This window comes from Aptenodytes forsteri, unplaced genomic scaffold (genome assembly GCF_000699145.1).
Source record: "Aptenodytes forsteri isolate BGI_AS27 unplaced genomic scaffold, ASM69914v1 Scaffold2, whole genome shotgun sequence".
NCBI lineage: Eukaryota > Metazoa > Chordata > Aves > Sphenisciformes > Spheniscidae > Aptenodytes > Aptenodytes forsteri.
In genome coordinates this window covers 12353986-12373176 of record NW_008795695.1, presented here as the reverse complement: position 1 = coordinate 12373176, position 19191 = coordinate 12353986, and the positions used below count along the sequence as shown (strand labels likewise).

The 19191-nt window shown below is 44.8% G+C and overlaps 1 protein-coding gene across 1 annotated transcript in view; it reads left to right on the top strand.

Annotated features, from left to right (window-relative positions):
- TMPRSS3 (transmembrane protease, serine 3) overlaps positions 1-17102 on the top strand; it is a 21258-nt gene extending 4156 nt beyond the window's left edge. Inside the window, exons 3-13 of the mRNA XM_009283001.1 lie at positions 1969-2079; positions 2975-3091; positions 4944-5067; positions 6120-6245; positions 6979-7022; positions 7919-8084; positions 9617-9786; positions 11086-11181; positions 12316-12458; positions 13968-14120; positions 17082-17102. Coding sequence (XP_009281276.1) covers positions 1969-2079; positions 2975-3091; positions 4944-5067; positions 6120-6245; positions 6979-7022; positions 7919-8084; positions 9617-9786; positions 11086-11181; positions 12316-12458; positions 13968-14120; positions 17082-17102 — 1271 coding nt within the window. The remainder of the gene's footprint in view (positions 1-1968; positions 2080-2974; positions 3092-4943; positions 5068-6119; positions 6246-6978; positions 7023-7918; positions 8085-9616; positions 9787-11085; positions 11182-12315; positions 12459-13967; positions 14121-17081) is intronic.
- The last annotated feature ends 2089 nt before the right edge of the window (positions 17103-19191 follow it).

Below are 19191 nucleotides of genomic sequence, written 5' to 3'. Positions count from 1 at the left end.
GGTGTGAGAAGCAGAAAAGGCCTTGACTCTGTGTAAGCGCTGCTCAGCAACAACTAAAACATCCCTGTGTTATCAACACTGTTTTCAGCACAAATCCAAAACATAGCCCCATATGAGCTACTCTGAAGAAAATTAACTCTATCCCAGCCAAGACCAGCACACTTGCATACGCAAGCATTTTTCACAGATTATTCACACACTTCAGCCACATAGCAAATATTTGCCCACACTTTTCAGACACATTTTTGACTGGCATATTTGAAATTTTACCAACCTGGAAATTGGTCCATTAAAAAACTGAATATACAATACAGCAGCCTTGGAGGAATAGCATGCACGTTTGCTACTTCCCATAGGTTTCACAGCAAAAATAACCATTAACTTCAACAGAGGCAGGCTGAGCATCAAAGATGAAGATAGAGTAATTTAATTTTCCAGTCCATTAGCTACTACAGCTGTCTAAGATTTTTGGCATACCAGACACCAACTCCATTGCCAAAAGCAGTTACTCAGCTGCTGCTGAGAGAGTCTATATAGGCTGGGATTTACTTGTGAGTCTATAAGCACTGGGAGACACTCCTCATCCTTGACTGATTGTAAGTGTCTGCCAATCTCAAATTCAAAGCTTGAAAAATAAGGGGGTGAAGAGCTGCATGAATTAAAAATGAAGACAAAATTCTGCCAGTTCCTGTGTGTACCTGTGACAGAGCTGTGTGTGCTATTTTCCCATAGTTTGCCTTTTGTATATCAGAATGCATTTGAAACAAGTGAAGCGTTCATTATTTTCAGTGGAATCTGTTGTTGTCTTCCATATTGACAATACCACTAAGTTGAGGTCAGCTGTGGAGGTGGTTGGTGAGCAGGACTGGTCCAGCTCATGAAATGTATTCAGCAATAACTGCTGATGTATATTTTAACTTTAGATGCACCTTTTTTCCTTGAAAACTCAAAACTCAGCCTTGAGCTATTGCTCAGTTCTCTCCTTGTCTTTATAGCAAAACTTTGAACAGATCACCTCTTCCCACATTTTTCAAGACTAGTTTAGGGGTCCTGCTTTTTGCAAATCTAGCTTTCTATCATTTTCAGTTAACCTTGCTTCCAGGTCCAAAAGGACCAGCGACTTTCCTCCTTCTTGTCTTGAACACCTGTTTGCTAGCTAGTCCTGCCTTTTTCCAATATCCCTGCTCCTGTTCGAATCTTTAGGCTCCTCTTACTTGTTTCTGTGCCTCTGTTACCCCAACTCTGGAGGAATGCATTGAGCATGGGACTTAGCTCCCCGGTGCACAAGGCAGAGCTATGTGGCCTCCGGCCTCGTCCCAGGATTTCCGTTGTCCCAGACACAGTGCTCAGAGCTGCGTCCAGCTGGGGCTATGGCTGGAGGGAGCACTGGGACCGTGGGCTTGGTACCGGCAAGAGTCAGGACAGACAGAAACGGTTGTAAGGAGGACACTCAAACGAGTCCGTTCCTTGCTACTTCCACCGAAAAAATTTATTAGTCCACTTAAGCTTTCTGAAGTCTTCAGAGAGTATACCTGTACCCTGCACACAGGTTTGATTACACAAACAAAACAGGTCTGAATTTCATTTTTATTCCAGGACTCACGTTTTCAGGAGAGGTGCTCTTATACTTCTAAAGCTTGCAGTGTGATGTAGGCCACGAAAATAAAAATTTAGAGCTCATATTCTTGTTTGCACTGAGGACAGGCCAGGTGCTCTGTAAGGGCACAATTCAGACCCCTCGTGAGGCAAATGCTGAAGGGGTGTCTGAGAGCACCAGCCAGCTCCAAAGCACTTGGAGCCTTCTCAGCCCCTGAGCCAGGGGATCCGAACTGCTCCAGGTCAGGTCAGCTCATGAAGTGTATGCAGGGGTTACTACTGCCATCTAGTTTAATGTTAGATAAATCTTTTTCACTGCAAACTCAAGCTGGTTTAACTTCACAGAATCTGTTCTCTCTGTTTGGTTTCTAGGAGATATCGAACCACCTTCGATGTGCCATGTTTTTACCTCCCTAAAATACTTCCCTTATATCTGTGGTTTATTCCTTGCAGTAATCCTAACAGTTGCCATTGGCCTGGGTGGTGAGTACAATTAGTTATTCATTAAGTTCTCGCTTAACCATTCAAATACTTAATTTTTCATGAGCCTTTTGCTTAGAATGGAATTAAACTGCTACTGTGGCTTGTTTGCTGAAGTAAAAAATCTTGTTGATGTAATGGCTTTAAATTTTATTTACACGTAGGGATAAAATAGATCTGGCACTCGTGAGAGGATTGGTGTAATATTTACAACACTGGGGAACCCGCAACTCCAGGAAACCTTTCTCTAGTAAAACTTCACCGATTCCTCTTGGGTGATGAGCTAAGAGTTTAGAAACTGGGGGAGGCTTCAGGCAGCACACACCATATTTTTGTCCTGTAATTCACTTCTCTAAGTCTGTTTTCAAAGAATTAAAGAACTTTCCCCTATCACAAACAAATTCTACAAAGGAAAAGAAAACGCAGAATGAGTTTAGTTGCGACTGGGAAGTGTGACCTGCCCAGGTCTAGCTGCCAAATATGTTGATGCTAAAGCAGTGCCTTCACACCTGCAACAGGGATAAGCTTGCGAGAGGTTGAGGCATCCCCTCAGGAAGAGAGTGCACTGGCCATATTTTGCAAGGGTCTCCTTGCGTTGCTGCTGAAGGGCTGAGGCACCAGGCAGAAACTCGCCCTGGAGTGAAACATAAATTGGGTAAAGGGAGCTGGGAAGGAGTCAGCACAGACAGCAAGGCTGACTCATCCTACAAGTCATTACTAATGCATGAGTTTAGCAGCACCATGTAGCAACCTCCAGGTTGTATTTCAAAAGTTCCTAGAGTACAGGAGTTGTCTTTTCCTTAGCAAGACAGAAATCTGGCCAGATAATGGAAGTCAGAAGTGTTAAATTAATATCCAAGTGTGTTTTCATCACCCTGTTTTCTTCTATTCTTGTTAGTCCAATACAACTGCATTGGGAAGTTTCGCTGCCGATCATCCTTTAAGTGTATCCAGAAATCAGCCAGGTGCAATGGTGTCTTCAACTGTAAAGAAGGGGAGGATGAGTACGGATGTGGTAATTTAAATTTGATTATAAATCCCTCCTACCTCCTCCTGTAGCATCTGGCATGTTATCAAGAAATGCATGTTGTAAAGAGTTTGGGTGAGACAAGAAAGATAGAGACTGATGGATTATCTAAATCACCACCTCAGAGGAGCAATCTCTCTGAGGTACTGATTTACAGTTTATGAGAAATCAAACTGCTCTTAAGATAGATGTGATGATTGCTGACTATTGCCCCGCCATATCGGGCATGTTTCTCCATTAGAAGTCTAGATGCTATTTGACTGCTAGCATTTCACCTGCCTGCAAGGTATAGCATCACTGCATTATGGTGTGTATATACAGCACTCTTGGTATTCATTGGCACACAGTTGCACTGTGTTGGTTTTGAAAATTGCAAAAGCCTATTATTATCTTAAGGGACGTGGGAACGGGAGAGATCAGCACTGCCTTTCGTGCATTGAGTACCGCGGAGTTTGCTGCTTCATGTGTGAAATGTATGCCCCCGTGTCCGAGTTTCTCTCTGTAGTGGTTTTGGGCATCACAGGGTCGTTAAATGGTCCCTCCCTGTCCTGTGCTATGGAAGATGACTGTGGTGTTTGCAGCCACTGGAGGGAAAGGACTCTAATATTAGTAAACAGAATAACTGATTTTTAGATCAGTGCACTTGCAATTCTGACTCCTGTACCTACAGGTAAGGAGGCAGCACAGCTTTCCCTCTGTGCAATCTGAGGAATGACAAGAACCATGAGCTTTTGGCCCCAGCTAGCCCCGCACAGTGCTTTCAACCTTTGGCGTGTTTTCCCCAGGGAGGCTTCAGGCCTCTGTGGAGCCTGTGGGCAATACGCCTGCTTTTCTTGTCTGCCTCTGCAATGCTGTAACACTGGCCCATGGGCACCTGTGGGAACCCCCTCTCCAGCAGTGACCCATATGCGTGGCCTCCCTTCTCCCAGGGAAGACCATGTAGACATGCCCTTTCCCAGGTCCGGGTGTCTCCTGCTCATCCAGGGCTCTGCACCCCAGCAGTGGCTGTGGTGCGGGGTGCAGGGGTGAGGAGGACATGGCGATGTGCAGGATGAAGGGACCGTGGGTGATGGCTCTGTACCTGGGCCTCCTGCAGTATTTCCCCATCGGTCTCTTGGCTGGAGGCAGCACAGCTTGCAGCAGTGCTAGCTCCACAGGGCGGCTCAGCCCTGCGGCAAGGCTGGCGTTGAAGAGCCACCCACGAGGAAGGGCTGTGCTGAGCAGAGCCAGGCTGGTGTGGGGAGGGAGTCCTTGAGAGCCGAGGTCCCAACCTGTGCATCTCTCCTCTCTCCAGCCTTTACACACTCATCAGCCCAGGCACGGCAGCCCCATTTCAGCAGAGGGAAGCAGGTAGGAAACTCCATGGGAGCCCAGGGGCAGCTGGGTGCAAGTGCATCCACCTCTCTGACTGTGCTGTGCAGCACAGGAGGTGCCAACCACCCTTCATCACTTATCTCGATCGTAGGTTTCCTTGGTACCAAGCATCTGCAGTTCCAACTCACTGCAATCAGCAAGACTTGCTTAGGCTCACTGGAGGGCAAGGCAGCTTTCTCCATCTGTATTAGAGCTAGCATCCCCTCTTCATGCCCATGAGCACAGCCTTTTTTCTTCTGGCTGTTCTAGCTCGGCGTACCTTGGTTCCCTTCCTTAAGGGGGAAAAAAAAAAGCACAGAAAATTCTGTCAAAGGATCCAAGTGATGAAAAAGACAAGTAGTAAAAACTCAGTGAGCTGAGAAATGCGGATGCCACAGTGGTGCACTGACGCTGCTGTGTACCTGTTGTGTACCTGGTGGTTCTTCTTCACAACTCACTCAGGCTTTTCTTCTCCTGAATCTCAAAGTCAGGTTGAGTGGCAAGAAAGCAGTGCTACAAGTGTTCACTTCTGGATCCTGGCGAACGGTCTGCTCTGACGACTGGAAAGCGGAGTATGGAAATACTACCTGCAAACACCTGGGTTTCTCAAGGTGTGAACACAAAATGCAAGAAACTTTATTTGGCATTTTGAACAAACTCTGAGGTTTTCAATCTTACTAATGAAACCTTGTATTAGTCTGTGCTTTAAAAGAAAAAAGGACTTAACAATCCACCTTTGTGAATGATATGGTTGAGGAGATTTGGGATGATGTGGGAAATAGTCCTGAATACTTGTGCTCTGTAAATACCATTTATTGCTGCTAAAAATCCTGGATGATGGCTAAATACAATGGGTTGGTTAAATCTTCCCTACGGGGTGCAGGTGCCTGAATCCTATTTGTCTCTCTAGTAACTTACAGCCTGTCAGAGAGGCACTAAAAACATAGGAGCATTTTCCATTTCTTTTACTTCCTCTGGAGGAAAATTGTATACACAATTCATGTCATGACATCTGTTAGGAATTAAGGTCCACCTCACAATTAGAGAAGAACCTGGTGAGGTGGTTCTTACTGGATTGATCCAATTCCTGAAAAAGCACCATTTCTGTCACGAACTTTTACACAATTGAGAAAGAGTTTGAAGTTGTGACTTGCAATGAAGCTCTGTTATTTCTTACAATGGTGTCATTCTGATTTCTGCACATTATAGTTAGCAGTATAAAGCTTTTTTGAATAAATTCTTGTTGCCTTTAGGAAAAAATACATCTCAATTGTTCAACAAAAAAGACAAGAAAAAATTACAAATTATTCATCCTCCCCGCTGCAAAACATAACTCTAGAAAAAGGAGACAATGAGCTTTTTAGTGCTTCAGGAAATGTGCCAACCAGTTACAATAAAAGCTTTATTGCAATATTAGAATTAAAATTTACTTTCTCTGCCAGTTAAATGCCTCTCAGCATGTGTGACTTCCACACATGATGATGGCAAAAATACGTGCATGTTATAAGAAGCATATCTTGGGGAGGATAGGATTTCTTTATCAAGTGTCAGAATCCGATTATTATGGTTGCTACACTGGGTTTTCATTAGCAGAACCACTGAATTATTTAAACAGATTACTGAAATGCTGTCTGAGGAAGCTGTGTTTATGGTTTATTTGCAGTTATGTGAGTTCAGGTTACCTGCCCGTGGCTGCAGTCGAAAAACAGTTTCAAAGACATTTCGTATCCCTCAGCCACTGGTTATCAGCTGATCAAGTGACATCCCTGCACAACGCAACCAACCTCAGGTATGCCTCAGCTTGTTCATCCTGACAGAAAGAGAGCAATCAATAGAAGGAGAATTACTAATAGTTTGAGATTGTTGCCTATTTTTTCAGGCATGTAGTGCTTCCTAAGTGGTTGGTGTTGTTATGCGTCATAGACCAAGGTTCAGTAGCAGTCTGGCTGGAATAAGAATTAAAAGCCTGTTCCAAGGCCCGTTTAAATCAACAAAAGCTTTAAAATGAGCTATTTGAAAGGCCTGTTTGTCCCATGATACCTTTTTTGCAAATGGATAGACACGAGGCACTTATCTTTTTCCATTGTGAAGCAGTTTGTTTCAGTTTACAGATCCCTAGGTATTTCTCAGTGGGCTTATGAACCCTTTATGGTCCATTTCTTCCTCCTGACAGTTGCTTGTTTTTCTTAGTTACCTTTCACTGAGAAGTTAGCTATGGATCCAAGGAGACTACAGCTTACATGTTGAAAATCACTGATAAGCCTCCCGTCGCAGAAGAGTGAACCACTCTTCAGCAGGGCAGCATATGTTCTGTAGGGTCCTGATGGTGTCTAAGCTCCTAACTCAAGTATTTCAGCTAAGTGCTCTAAGTAGATTGGATGAGTACATGACTTTGTACCTCTTTCAGTATATGAGTTACTTACATTTATGTGCACATAGCTGTACAGGAAGATGACACAATATTGAAAAAACACCCAGTGTTTGCGAATTGGAACTAATACTGCACTGTCTTTTCACCTTAGAGAGGAATGCACTTCTGGCAATGTGATCATCTTAAAATGTTTGGGTAAGAATCAGGAAAAGTGAAAATAAAATCAGAAACTGTCCTTCTTCATCCACTGCATGGCAAGAGTTGGGAGGAATTGTGTACTCAGGGCATAGACAGTATACAAAAAATACATTTCTTATATAAAATTTAAAAGAATTCCAGAAAGTGAGAATAGGCTGGGAGGGCAGATTGGGAGCATCAGGTAGCAGGAGCGTTTTGGTGAGAATCACAGTAGAAAGTAGACGTTTAAGGATTGTGAGTTGAGTCCACGGACTGATACTGTAATTCCAACTCTTTGCCATCTCAGCGGGGAAAGGGAAATTCTGTCTTAACATTTGAACTTTCATCCCACACCTCTCCATGTCAGCTAGTTTTCAGATTGGGATGTGAAAAGTCAAAAACCAACAGCAAAATAATCACCAGGGGAGAGGAGATGCTTCAGGCTGACTATGTGGGCCCCTGGGACCCTGTGCATTTAAGGAGGGCAGAACGGGTGTTACAGCTCAGCTGAGCACTATGTCTGCAGGGGAGAAGATGTGAGCCCCACAGCCCCCCATACCGACTGCCAGGCACAATGCTGCAGGGATGGGAGAGAGGAAACCTCTGAGAGGGCAGCCACAGCCCGAGATGTGGGCCATGGGGAGGGGGACGGTCCTGCTGCAGAGACCTCCCAGCCTCAGCAAGGCGGGGAGTAGAGGGGGTGAAGGTGACCACCACACACAATGCTGGGGGGGTGGGGGGGAGGAGGAGAAACCTCTGAGGGCAGCCACAGCCCAAGATGTGGGCCATGGGGAGGGGGACGGTCCTGCTGCAGAGACCTCCCAGCCTCAGCAAGGCGGGGAGTAGAGGGGGTGAAGGTGACCAAGAATATGCCTTAATTTCCTCCGCAGACCATAACCTTTGCTTTCTGGCAGTGTGCGGGACGCGGGCCAGCTACGGGCCACGGATCGTGGGGGGCAACGCATCCTCCCCCCAGCAGTGGCCCTGGCAGGTCAGCCTGCAGTTCCACGGGCACCACCTCTGCGGAGGGTCCGTCATCACTCCGCGCTGGATCATCACGGCCGCCCACTGCGTCTACGAGTAAGTCCCTGAATCCTCTTGCTCGGGGTGTCCACTGACCCCTCTTGCATCAGGTCTGTGTGTGGGGCCACTACAGAGGAGGGCTAAAGCACCATGCTTTTTCTTAAAAATAAACTGCAGGAGAAAGTGGGTTATCCTTGTTTCATGGGCTTGCTCCGTAACATTGAAACCATCTCTCTCTCTTCTTGCACAAGTGCAAGTCTTTATTGAAAAAAGTCTCCCCAAGAAGTGGTCCAAACCAGGGGCCCCAGTTTTCAGATATTCTGGGCACTCCCAGCTTCCTGGGAAATCAACTTAAAACAACATTTAAGTGCTAGATTTTAGGTATCCCGATCTGCAATTTCTGTACATTGCATGTGAGTTAACAGCTCAGGAGGAATTTGTACTTGGCTGCTCTGGTACACTGGAGCTCCAAAATAAATTACAGGATCCTTTTCAAGTTGACAGGATCAATCAGTGGTAGTTAGTGAGTTGTACTGTGCTTAGTGCCCTTTACCACATACTCACTGCTCCTTTTTATGCTGTTCAAGTAGTCTTTGAGTTGTAAATAGATGCTAAACAGTTAGCAACAGAGGAGCTAAACTCCTCTGCTTTGTGTAATTATAAACATAGCCCTCTCTCTTATTTATAATGAATTGTCTGGTTTTGCAGCCTTGTTTGTTGCTAATAGTGCAGGAGAGCTCTTCTCACTCTTACAAACTCCAGGCCACTTTCACCAAAGACATTTAGACAGCTAAGATGGGATTTGTCTGACCACTTTTAGGCACCCAGAACACGGATGCCTGCTTCTGAGCAAGTCCTGTAGGATCCTTTTATGCTCAGTGGAGAGAAGGGACAGACAAATCCCACTCCTAGATCCTGTTTAGAGTCCTGTGTTGCCATAAAAATAGTTACTTAGGAATTAAGCATTTTAGGACTTTTGTTCTTAGCTCTGTCCCCCACAAGCCAGTTGGTTGTGGTGTGTTCAAAGGCTGATGGGGATGGGAGCTGGCAAGACAACCCACATCCCTGGAGCCTTTTCCCAGCACTCCCGCTAACACACTGCTAGCCCGGTGGGCTGAAGCCAAGAGAAGAGGAGCTGCTCGTGTGCTGGAGGCTGAAAGATGTGGCTGCTCGTGAACCGGGGGCAGAAGCACCTTCTAGAAGGAAAGCCTCTCCCTTGAAAACGCCTTGCCACGAGGGCCGCTGAGCTAGCCCAGTGGCTGAGCACAGGTATGCCAGGCAGCAGCATCAACTGCTGCGGGGTCACACAGGAGAACAGACAAGCAGGCCAATGCAAAACTCTCATATATTTGTGGAAAGCTGCACAGGAAATATACCGGTGACGCAGTGTGTTACTAAGATTAGTCACCCTTTCTATATTTTTTGAAATTAGACACAAAACATAGCCAATATTAATAGATAGGTAAGCAAGTACAGCAGACTGTAGCTATTGGCCTGTAGTTTTATGTGGTTCATAAGCTCAGGAGACAATTAGAAAACCTGAGGGTTTTCTTGAAGGTTTTTCATTCTCTCCTACCTCTTCGTTTCAGCCTGTACTTGCCAAGCTCATGGAGTGTGCAGGTTGGTTTTGTGACTCAGCAAGACACCCAGGTTCACCCATATTCAGTGGAAAAAATTATATACCATCGAAATTATAAACCCAAGACAATGGGAAATGATATAGCACTGATGAAACTGGCAGCACCGCTTGCTCTCAATGGTAATTCTTTCTATTAGCTTTCACTTGACTTTCTCACCTTTCTAGCTAAAAGTGAGAAGGGTCTTTCCTAGTACAGACAGGGAAATTTCTGTTGGCACCCTATGCCTGACCCAGGACAGTCGAGTGCATCCCCACCGCCTCTAAAAGCAATGAGAGATGTGCAGTGTAGATGTAGCCAGCCTGCTGCTGTGATGGCAAGGCAGCGATCCCTGTTCATACCACACTGGCAGAAACCCCCCGGCCTCAGTATCAGGAACTCTGTACTCGATATCCAGGCACGGAGAGCAACAGCGTGGTCACAGGGCTCTGCAAAATGTTCCCAGTCCATTCTGGTATTGGCTTACTGAAGGCATTTAATAATAGGCAAACATTAACTTTATTCTTTCTAAATATTTTTCCTATCTAAAACAAACGCCCCACCTCATTTTACTTGGAGGTCACAGAGATTTTTATCATGTCCCTTCTGTGAGTATAGGGAGATCCAGCAGTGTCCAAAGCTCAAATTTCAAAGAGAAGAAAAGGCAATTCAAATATAACGATGGTTTTAAATTAAAACTACTTTTATTTTCTCAGCAGGATGCTACCTACAGCTGACACAGTTAGTGAATTGAAATAATGTATAATAATATCGTATGAATTTAACTGATCACCTGCCAATACCTCCTAATCACTGTGAGCTCTCCGCAAAGGGGAGCTGGCTCTCTCTGATGCATCTAGATTTTCAGTTCCTAAATCAATTTTCTTGAAATACTTTAAACTTCCACTTCGAATGAAAATTAAGCTTGGTTTTGTTCTGGTTTATATCTCAGCTAGTGATGTTTTCTTTTGCTCGGGAATAAGTTTGGGAGGCTGTCAAGAACAGTAATGGCTCCGCACAGATGTGCACGCACGGCTCTTTGTATGTGCCGCTGCACAAAACCTGTTAGGAGGTGCCATGCAGTCGTGCCGTGGTTAGCCAAGGCCATTTCTCTGCCCAAGCAGCATGCCGTGGGGCCTCTGATCTGCCCGTCAGCTGCGTACGCAATGCATTTCTTGTTTGCTCATTCTTCAGTTTATTGACCTGCCAACACCTCCTTCTGTTGCTTCATACTTGAAAATAATTAGGCCTGGTGTAGGTATTGTTTCAAACCTATGGTATTGGCCATAAGACAAAAGACCTGCAGAACTGCCAGGCTATTTATGTGGGGAGTGGGCGGCGTTCATAACAAGTTCACTGCAAGCCAAATCCTCAAGTTTTACTGAGGCATACAATTTTTTTCCAAATTTTAAAAGCAATTCTCTCTCTTTTCTTTTAAATAGGTCACATAGAGCCAATTTGTCTGCCTAATTTTGGTGAACAGTTCCCAGAAGGGAAAATGTGTTGGGTATCAGGATGGGGAGCAACTGTGGAAGGAGGTATTTTAAATGGTCTGTTGTTGATTGCACTACATGAAAACATTTCACATACAGTAAACACAGGATTTGGTTGGAGCATTGTTCAACATTAAATTTTCTGGAATATCTGGGCGGGGAAAGAAGACATATTCCTAAATTTTATGCTCACCCTGAACTGCAAAAGTGCTGTACAAACCCTTATCACAAGGAATGGATGGGTACACTGTGAAAAGGTTGAAAGTGGCATGTAGACAGCAACACTGTCCACAATGTTGTACTCGGCCTCAGTCAAACAGGCTGTGTCCTTTATAACTTCAAGCATAGAAAGCACAGCATGAATGCAAGAATTGACCATCCATTTTTTCAGAGAAAGCATGTATGCATTTTCAGGCAGGTTGGATGATGTAGAAATTGGATCTGTGAATAATGTCACAAAGGAAAGGGAATTCTTTTTTTTTTTTACCATGACTCACAGGTCATGTTAATCAGTAATATATACTAATCCCTTTCATGTGAAAATGCTTGAATTCTCAGGTCATTATTTTTTATCATTCTTCATTCGTCTCATTTAACGTATTCCCGTTGTTCAGAGAACAAGAACAGTATGTTACCTGACCTACAGATAATAGCGAAAGGTGGGAAAAAAATGAAAGCAAGGTTTACCACATAAAAAGTCAGCTATCAATTGACAATAGACAGTGTGCAAATGCTCCCATTTGTAGACATGATTCATTCAGACTCTGAATAAAACAAAATAAATATTTGTAAAATAAATCAGATGTTTGCAGATGATCTGTTGACTAACAGAACAGGCGATACATTTGAAACAAATTTTGGCACTAGTATTGACGACAGTGTCCAACTAGCTTTTAAGTTCATTACTGTCATTGATTGTCTAGTTTGAAGTAGAAACATAATGTGCAGCTTTATACTATATACTGTGATAATCCACAGCTCTACAGTCACTAGTTACTGGATTCTGTAAATGATGAGACACCTACTTGCCTTACTTCTATGTTGTCATTTAAACCGTATTTCTTTCACCTGTGCTTGCCAATTCTTCATATACTAAAATATTTTCTGTTTATAATTAGAGGTTAGTTTCAAGGGTAGTTTTTTCTTTGTGTTTTTTTTTGTTTGTTTGTTTTTTAACAGGTGATACATCTGACACCATGAATTATGCAGGTGTTCCTCTGATTTCTAATGCAATTTGCAATCACAGGGATGTCTACGGTGGGATCATAACTCCTTCAATGCTTTGTGCCGGTTTCCTAAAGGGAGGGGTAGACACCTGCCAGGTATGAAAGTTTCCAAACTGCAACGGTGCTCTTTAACAGCAGCAATGGAAAAACATGAGTGATAAGTTATCAGAAGGCACTCCCAGGCTTTTCTTGGGCAAACATTTAGTTTTGTGCCATTTACTCTGTTTACCATGAATATTGATCACTGACTGCACGCATTCATATGCTGCAATTCCCTTCTTGTATTTCTTCTGTGGACCATATCTGCTGGAGCCAAATTTACTTAAGACATTGTTTAATTTCTTGCATGTGCTACAGCATGGTGCCATCCTTTCTTTGCCCTGGCTGCGGCCTCTGCACTGCACTGAATTGTGCTGCACTGCACTGCACTGTGAGCAGCTTCGGAGACTTGCAAGGTGTAGAAACCCTGTGGTGAAAATCAGCCAAAGCATATATCGATAGAGAAGCAGAAGCGTGTGATTTTGGAAAGAGTAGAGTGAGGCAGGGGAAGGCAGAAAGGGAGAGGTGTTTGAGTAACTCAGAGGACTGGTAACGTCTCTGGGGGAGAGGGGTTCATAGCAGCGATGGATCAGAGGCTCCTTCACAACACAGGGTGGTGATGATTCAAAGTCACTGTCAGCGACATGATGGTGCCCACCTTGTGCCACGTCTCATCCCCATACACACTAATGTGGGCTCACCTAGCTAGTCATGGATGAAGAGCAAGAGCTGGGGAGGAACTTCATGTTTCCAGATTTTCTCAGTCCCAATTACGCATGGGACAGGACAAAGCAAAGGCATTAGGTGCGTAGATCTTCATTTAAACACCTGTTTGCACAACCCCCCCAGCAAGGTACCCGGCACCAGCACGTCACTATGCCTGGGAGAGCTGCCCAAAGGCAGCACGCTCAGCACACGGCTCCAAGTGACAAAATGAGCCCTACTCGCCAAAGGGAGAAGCTTGTTCCAAATTCCCTTTTCTTCTGTTGTTGTGCTGGCTCTGAAGCTCATAGGGCAGGAAACTGCCCCAGCAAAATAAATTGAGAGTTCTTAGTACTTAGATGTGAGTCCATTGAGTTGAATCTGTTTAGCAACCTGTCTGGGAAGGGCCAGAAAAGCAGTGTGCGAGACTGCATGCAGGAGCAGGCAGGGAAGGAGGTGGGGTACAAGCTTCTTGTTGCAACCCTGGGCTCAGCTCAGCTCAATAGCTAGGAGCTTTTTGAGAGAAGCAGCTGTGAGAGACCAAGACCATGGCATGGAGACTGCAGGTTAGCGATGCCCTGCCTGCAGGACAGGCACGCTCCCCAGCACCTAAATGTTGTTTAACAGCAGGCTTCAGCATTGCTTCTGTTGTACTGTAACTGAGGAAAGAAAAATATGATCTAATACACATCTCTAAGAAGTCTCCAACTTCTGCTGTAACATATGCTTTTCCCAGGACCCAGAACAGAGCAGAAACGGGAGACTTTGAATTACTGGACTATGCCTCTCCCTCTACCCCCCCCAAATAGACGTTCCCCTCCTTTTCTGTGGCACTGACGTTTGTTTTAATTCTTTATCCTCCAGGGAGATAGTGGGGGCCCTTTAGCCTGCGAAGATACGAGTATCTGGAAGTTGGTGGGGACTACCAGCTTCGGAGTGGGCTGTGCAGAAAAGAACAAGCCGGGCGTCTACAGCCGAACCACCTCCTTCCTGGACTGGATACACGAACAGATGGAGGTCTGGTTTTACCCTCTCTCTCCGTCTCTGGTTGTCGCTTTGCTCTGCCTGTGCCACACAGGGTTTAGCTCATATTTGTCACAGCTGAGTTGTGTCGTACAGACACGTGCGACCCGAGGGTGCGTTTGGGGATCAGGGCAGGTCCACACGCAGAGCGGGCAGAGCAGGGTGCGGGGGTCTTAGCGAGATGCGGGGAGCACCGGGGCAGGGGTAGAGAGGGGAGAGGAGCGTGGGAGTGACTGGGGAGGGGGCCTGGAGGAGCAGAGCAAGGAGCAGGGAGGTATGAAAGGGCTGAGTAAGGAGATGGGGGGCAAGGGAAGAGATGCTTGGGGACTTTACCTGAAGCTGTAAGGCTGCTACAAAAAAGCCTGGGGAATGGAATCTGAGTGAGCCAAAGAAATTGGGGAGGGGGGGAGATGGTGTTGGCTGGAGGGAGAGGAGAGCAGAGGCAAGGAAGTGGGGGACACTGCAGCCACCTTCACCTGACCCAAGGGTGGCCCACTCTCCAGAGACCAGGTCCTCTGCTGTCAGCACCCCTCCAGTACTGCCAGAGAGATGCTGGGTTCAGTCAGTTGAGCAGCGAGAGTCATTGTGCTTCAGGTAGACTCCCAGGCATGGATCTTTTGCCTAAGCAGAGGCATCTAGAGCCATTTTAGAGACCCGAGGCTGTCCTGTCTGGCTCACAGGTGTCCTTGCAGAAGGGCAAGGATCTGCAGCTAGCTCTGGGTTGTATCCACCATCCCCATGGGGATGTCTCAGATACCCTGCGACAGCTCAGGTGGATATAATAAAGGCTCTATGGGAGATCTGAGGTCTTCCAGACCAACTGCTGGAGGTCAGGCAAAGTGCACTAAGACACCTCAAGTGGCACTAGATAGTGTATGTGCAAGGCAAGTGAACCGTCCTCCACTGCCCTGGTAGGAGCCTAGACACGTGACTCACAGGTAGACACCTATGCACAGGCTCTTAATTGTCATTTTCTTAGCTTCATGGCAAAGCCACCCTAAGCACCAAAGTGTATGTTCCATCCTGATCTAGCCTGGTCCTCACAGACAGTGGTGCCAGTGCTGCTATTCCAGCACCCAGTTTGCTGGAATGAATGAATGAATGAATGAATGAATGAATGAATGAATAAATAGCAATGATGCTATTCCAGCACCAGCAATACAGCCCCCAGCCCCGACAGCTGCCTGTACCACTGTGATGGCACATGATGAAACCACTCCTGCCCCCATCTCGTTTTTGAAATATGTGAGACTTCCTCCTCAAACCAAAATGCCAATATCAAGCATTCACAGACAAGGAAACGCCCGAAATAAGGTTATGAGTGCAATTTCAGTTCAGCCCCCCATCTGTATATTGTATGACGCATGCCGTTTTCACAACCTATATTACACACGAAGATTTATGCTATCACATGCCTATCTGTCACTCAACAAAGCTAGAAGACAGGGTAACATTTCTAAATCTTTAAGACCTCTAATATTACATTTTTTTCTTCCCCCCAAATATATACATCATTGTGATCCATTTGCAGATACAGAAGCCCAGACATTTCAGATGAAGAGTTCATATCCAATGAAAGCACAGATCTCCATTATAAAGAATTGATCAAAGGGAAAAAAGTGCAGCTAAATCTGTTTAGCTAAATGCTAACACGTTATAACTTTTCACAGGGACATCCTTCAGATATAAACATTAATTCATCAATTTATGATGAATTAATGTTTATGAAATCCTCTTAGAAAGGATTTTCAACTGCAGCATAGAAACATGGACACATTTTAATGGACTCTGAAACAAAGCAAAAGAAAGTAGAACTAGTGTGCCTTTGAAAACGGGACCAAGGGAATGGCTTGCACCTGACAGATCTGTATTGTGGCATAATGGTCCTGATCTGCTCTTACCCGCTATTGCTCACGTGGACTGGGGTTCATTTGGTCTTTCCAGAAGTTTCTCCGCTTTCTTCAAACAAAATTAACTCTCGTAGCTATGGCTTAGCGAAGGAGTTAGGAAAGAGATCCGTTTTGATCCGAGAGATGCAAAATTGCAAGATAAGGAATTTGGCCATCAGCATGCCCTTAAAAGCTTTCTTTCTGGAAGTTAGCTTTATAACAGCTCACCCGTGAGGGCCAACCATCTAACGTAAGGCATGATCAAAGAGGAGGCATCTGTGTTTTCTGATCTCCATTTCCAGTTTTGAAACCTGAATAAAACACTTCTGTCTCTCAGATTTTCAGGAGGATAAAAACATTTTGCTAAAGGCTCTCTCCTGTGAGTGCAAAGAAAAGTTTTTTATTGCTTTCCACTAAGTGGTGAAAATCAGTTGATGTCATTTAGCAAGATGTTTCTCCAACATTGTGAACACAACTTCTGCTGCCTTCATTTTGAACAGCTCTCCCACTAGGGAGAAAGCAAAAAGTTTATAGCACTAAGGGGAGTACCAGTGACCTACATACATTACTGTCTGAGAAATATTATGCTTCAACTATTAAATCTGAATAGACATGGAAGGTTCCCACCCCTGCAAGAAAGAAAAAAAATGAAACCAGCAATGGAACAACTAAGAGGAAACAAAATAAACCCCTTCAAAGCCTACTTAGCTCCCTGTATGCATGTGTCCCATGCATGCAGTATCTACCACTGTTACCGTATTTCTTTATGAGCCTTATGTTCCTGTCTCAGCTCATGTAAGGCTGAGAACCAGTGAACTAAAGTGGTGAGAGAAGCTGATGGCATTTGCTCAGGTTCACAGTGCACGCAACGGGAATCGGACCTCACCTCTACTGTCGAGGTGGTGTGTTTTTCTGAAGAACTTCAGCTGGCAGAACTGGCTCCAGCAGCCCCGTGGTTCCTTTGGTGACCCTAGTACAGCGGGGGAAAAAAAGTCATTCAATTTCAGAGTTCAATAGGCGGCAACATGAGTGTTTGAATAGATGCATAACTGGTTTTGTTTCCCAGAGAGAAGAATTGCAGACCTGAGGAGAGTGGCGGTGCACTGGGCTTCTGAAAACCCACATCATGCTCCAGCCGCCCAGCAGGACTCACCACACTCTTCTGGCCACCTGCTCTGAGCTTTGTGCCTTCACAGACTACTGTTTATCATTTCTTTTTGGTACTGGTAACTGTACTTAATGAAAACTGTTGCATATTCAGCCTCCTTTGGATGGAAGAGGCAGTTGGATGCTGGATGATGGGCATGCGTATTTACTGTCAGCTACAAATTTCACATGTAGAAAAAGTGCTAAGACTGATAACCCAGGATGCTATCACAATAAAGTTTTGCAGGCATCATGAGTAAAAGATTAGAGCAACTTCAGATCAGGTTGGCAGCTATTATTTTCCTACTTACCTTCCAAGAACCAGGCTACAAAAAGACTTTTTTCCTGAAAGTATTCATATATAAGATCCATGCACAGGCAGCAGCAGCTTTCTTTGAAGCCACAAAGCAAGCAGGAAGCAAGCAGTTGGCATTTTTGGCAAGCATTTGGCAAGTATGTTCAACTCTTGCTAGAAAAAAATCTCTGGATTCAAATCTTCTATCATGTGGCTGTGAACGAAGCCCCTAAAAATTTAATTCTTAGGTGTTTCCTTGCAGTAAATAGCTCTGAAATGAGCAACACACAGGTTGTAACTTTACTGAAAAATTCTGAGATTACTGAACAGTCTTAAAGGGAAGAGGAGCATCTTTACTGCCTTTCAATAGGCTAGAGAGCCAAAATCATTGCTCTATCTATGATGCACCATGCACTGCAATAGCCATTGAATACTCCCAAGCTCACATCACGTAGTACAGTTCACCAAGGCACTCACGCTCAGTCACCTTCCCTGTTTTCCCTCCCTTTCTCTGCAGACAGGACAATATAGATCCCGCACTCTTTGTACCTATTAGTGACATCAGTGGTGCGGATGAACTGATGCTGGCCAGGCAAGGGACAACATATCTGAAGTGCTGCTGTGGTTTCCTGTTTTACAAGCCATTTTAATATAACAGCCTCGTGTTGTCAGATTGGAAAACGCCTGATCATTTTGCCCTTGCCCTTTGTAAAAATTCTGGAATGAAAGTTGTCAATTTTAGAATTGATTGCCAGGGACTAGGTAGGCTGAATAATGGATAATATTATCAGAGCTTTTCAATATCAGCCAAAATTGATCTTATCATCTGATTAAGTGCTGCTGGTCTGCTTGAAATGTGGTTTTGGATGCAGTCTGTAGGCTTCTAAATCAGTATCTGCATCAACACTGTCATCAACCACTGCTGCAAGAAAGCGCTGGTGGAGTTGGACCTGCATTCTCATTGCAACGCATCCGGTCAAAATCGAGAGAGAACAGCAAACCCGCATGAACTGTCAGCCTCAACGTTGTTCTGTGGATACAAACTTTGGTCTCAGAGGACACTGCATCAATGCCTTTCACCCTGGCTAAATAAACTCCAGTGCAATGGAAACAGCGCTTCCAGAAACGGCATGCTGTTAAAAAGAAGAGGGAAGCATTATTGCAAAGCTGACACAAAAAATGGAATGAAATGGGAAATTTCAACTTGACAGAGCCAGAGTTTTAATGTTCACCGTTTGTTATCATAACATTTTCGCAGCCCCAACTTTGCTCATGTTTTAGTATTATCAGCGGTCTGGAGATGAGGGCACTGCTCCCTGTTGCTATTTCATATTTCTGAAAACACCCCTGAAAATTCCTTTTGAACTCCTTCTATTTCCATAAAAAGACTGTACGATAAGTATCCACTGTGGTCTGCCTTTATGTTAAAGAGAAATCTAATGTAAAATGTAGAAAGCTAGTGACCTCTTCCCAACAAGAAGCCACATTGACCCCCAGATCAATGACAGTCACTTAGGGGTAGACCTAGCCCGGGCTCACTGAGCTGCAAATCTTTCTTCTGATTTCTGTTACGCCCCTTGCTGTGGTGTCTTAGGTATAGGCAGAATACAGAAGGGTCACTCTATAAAGCTGGATTTTCCTCCCCCAACTTATGCCATTTACATGCATGCCAGAGGTTTAAAAAGAAATATAATCACAATATTAGCATATTTCCTTGTGTTAACCCAGGTGAAGA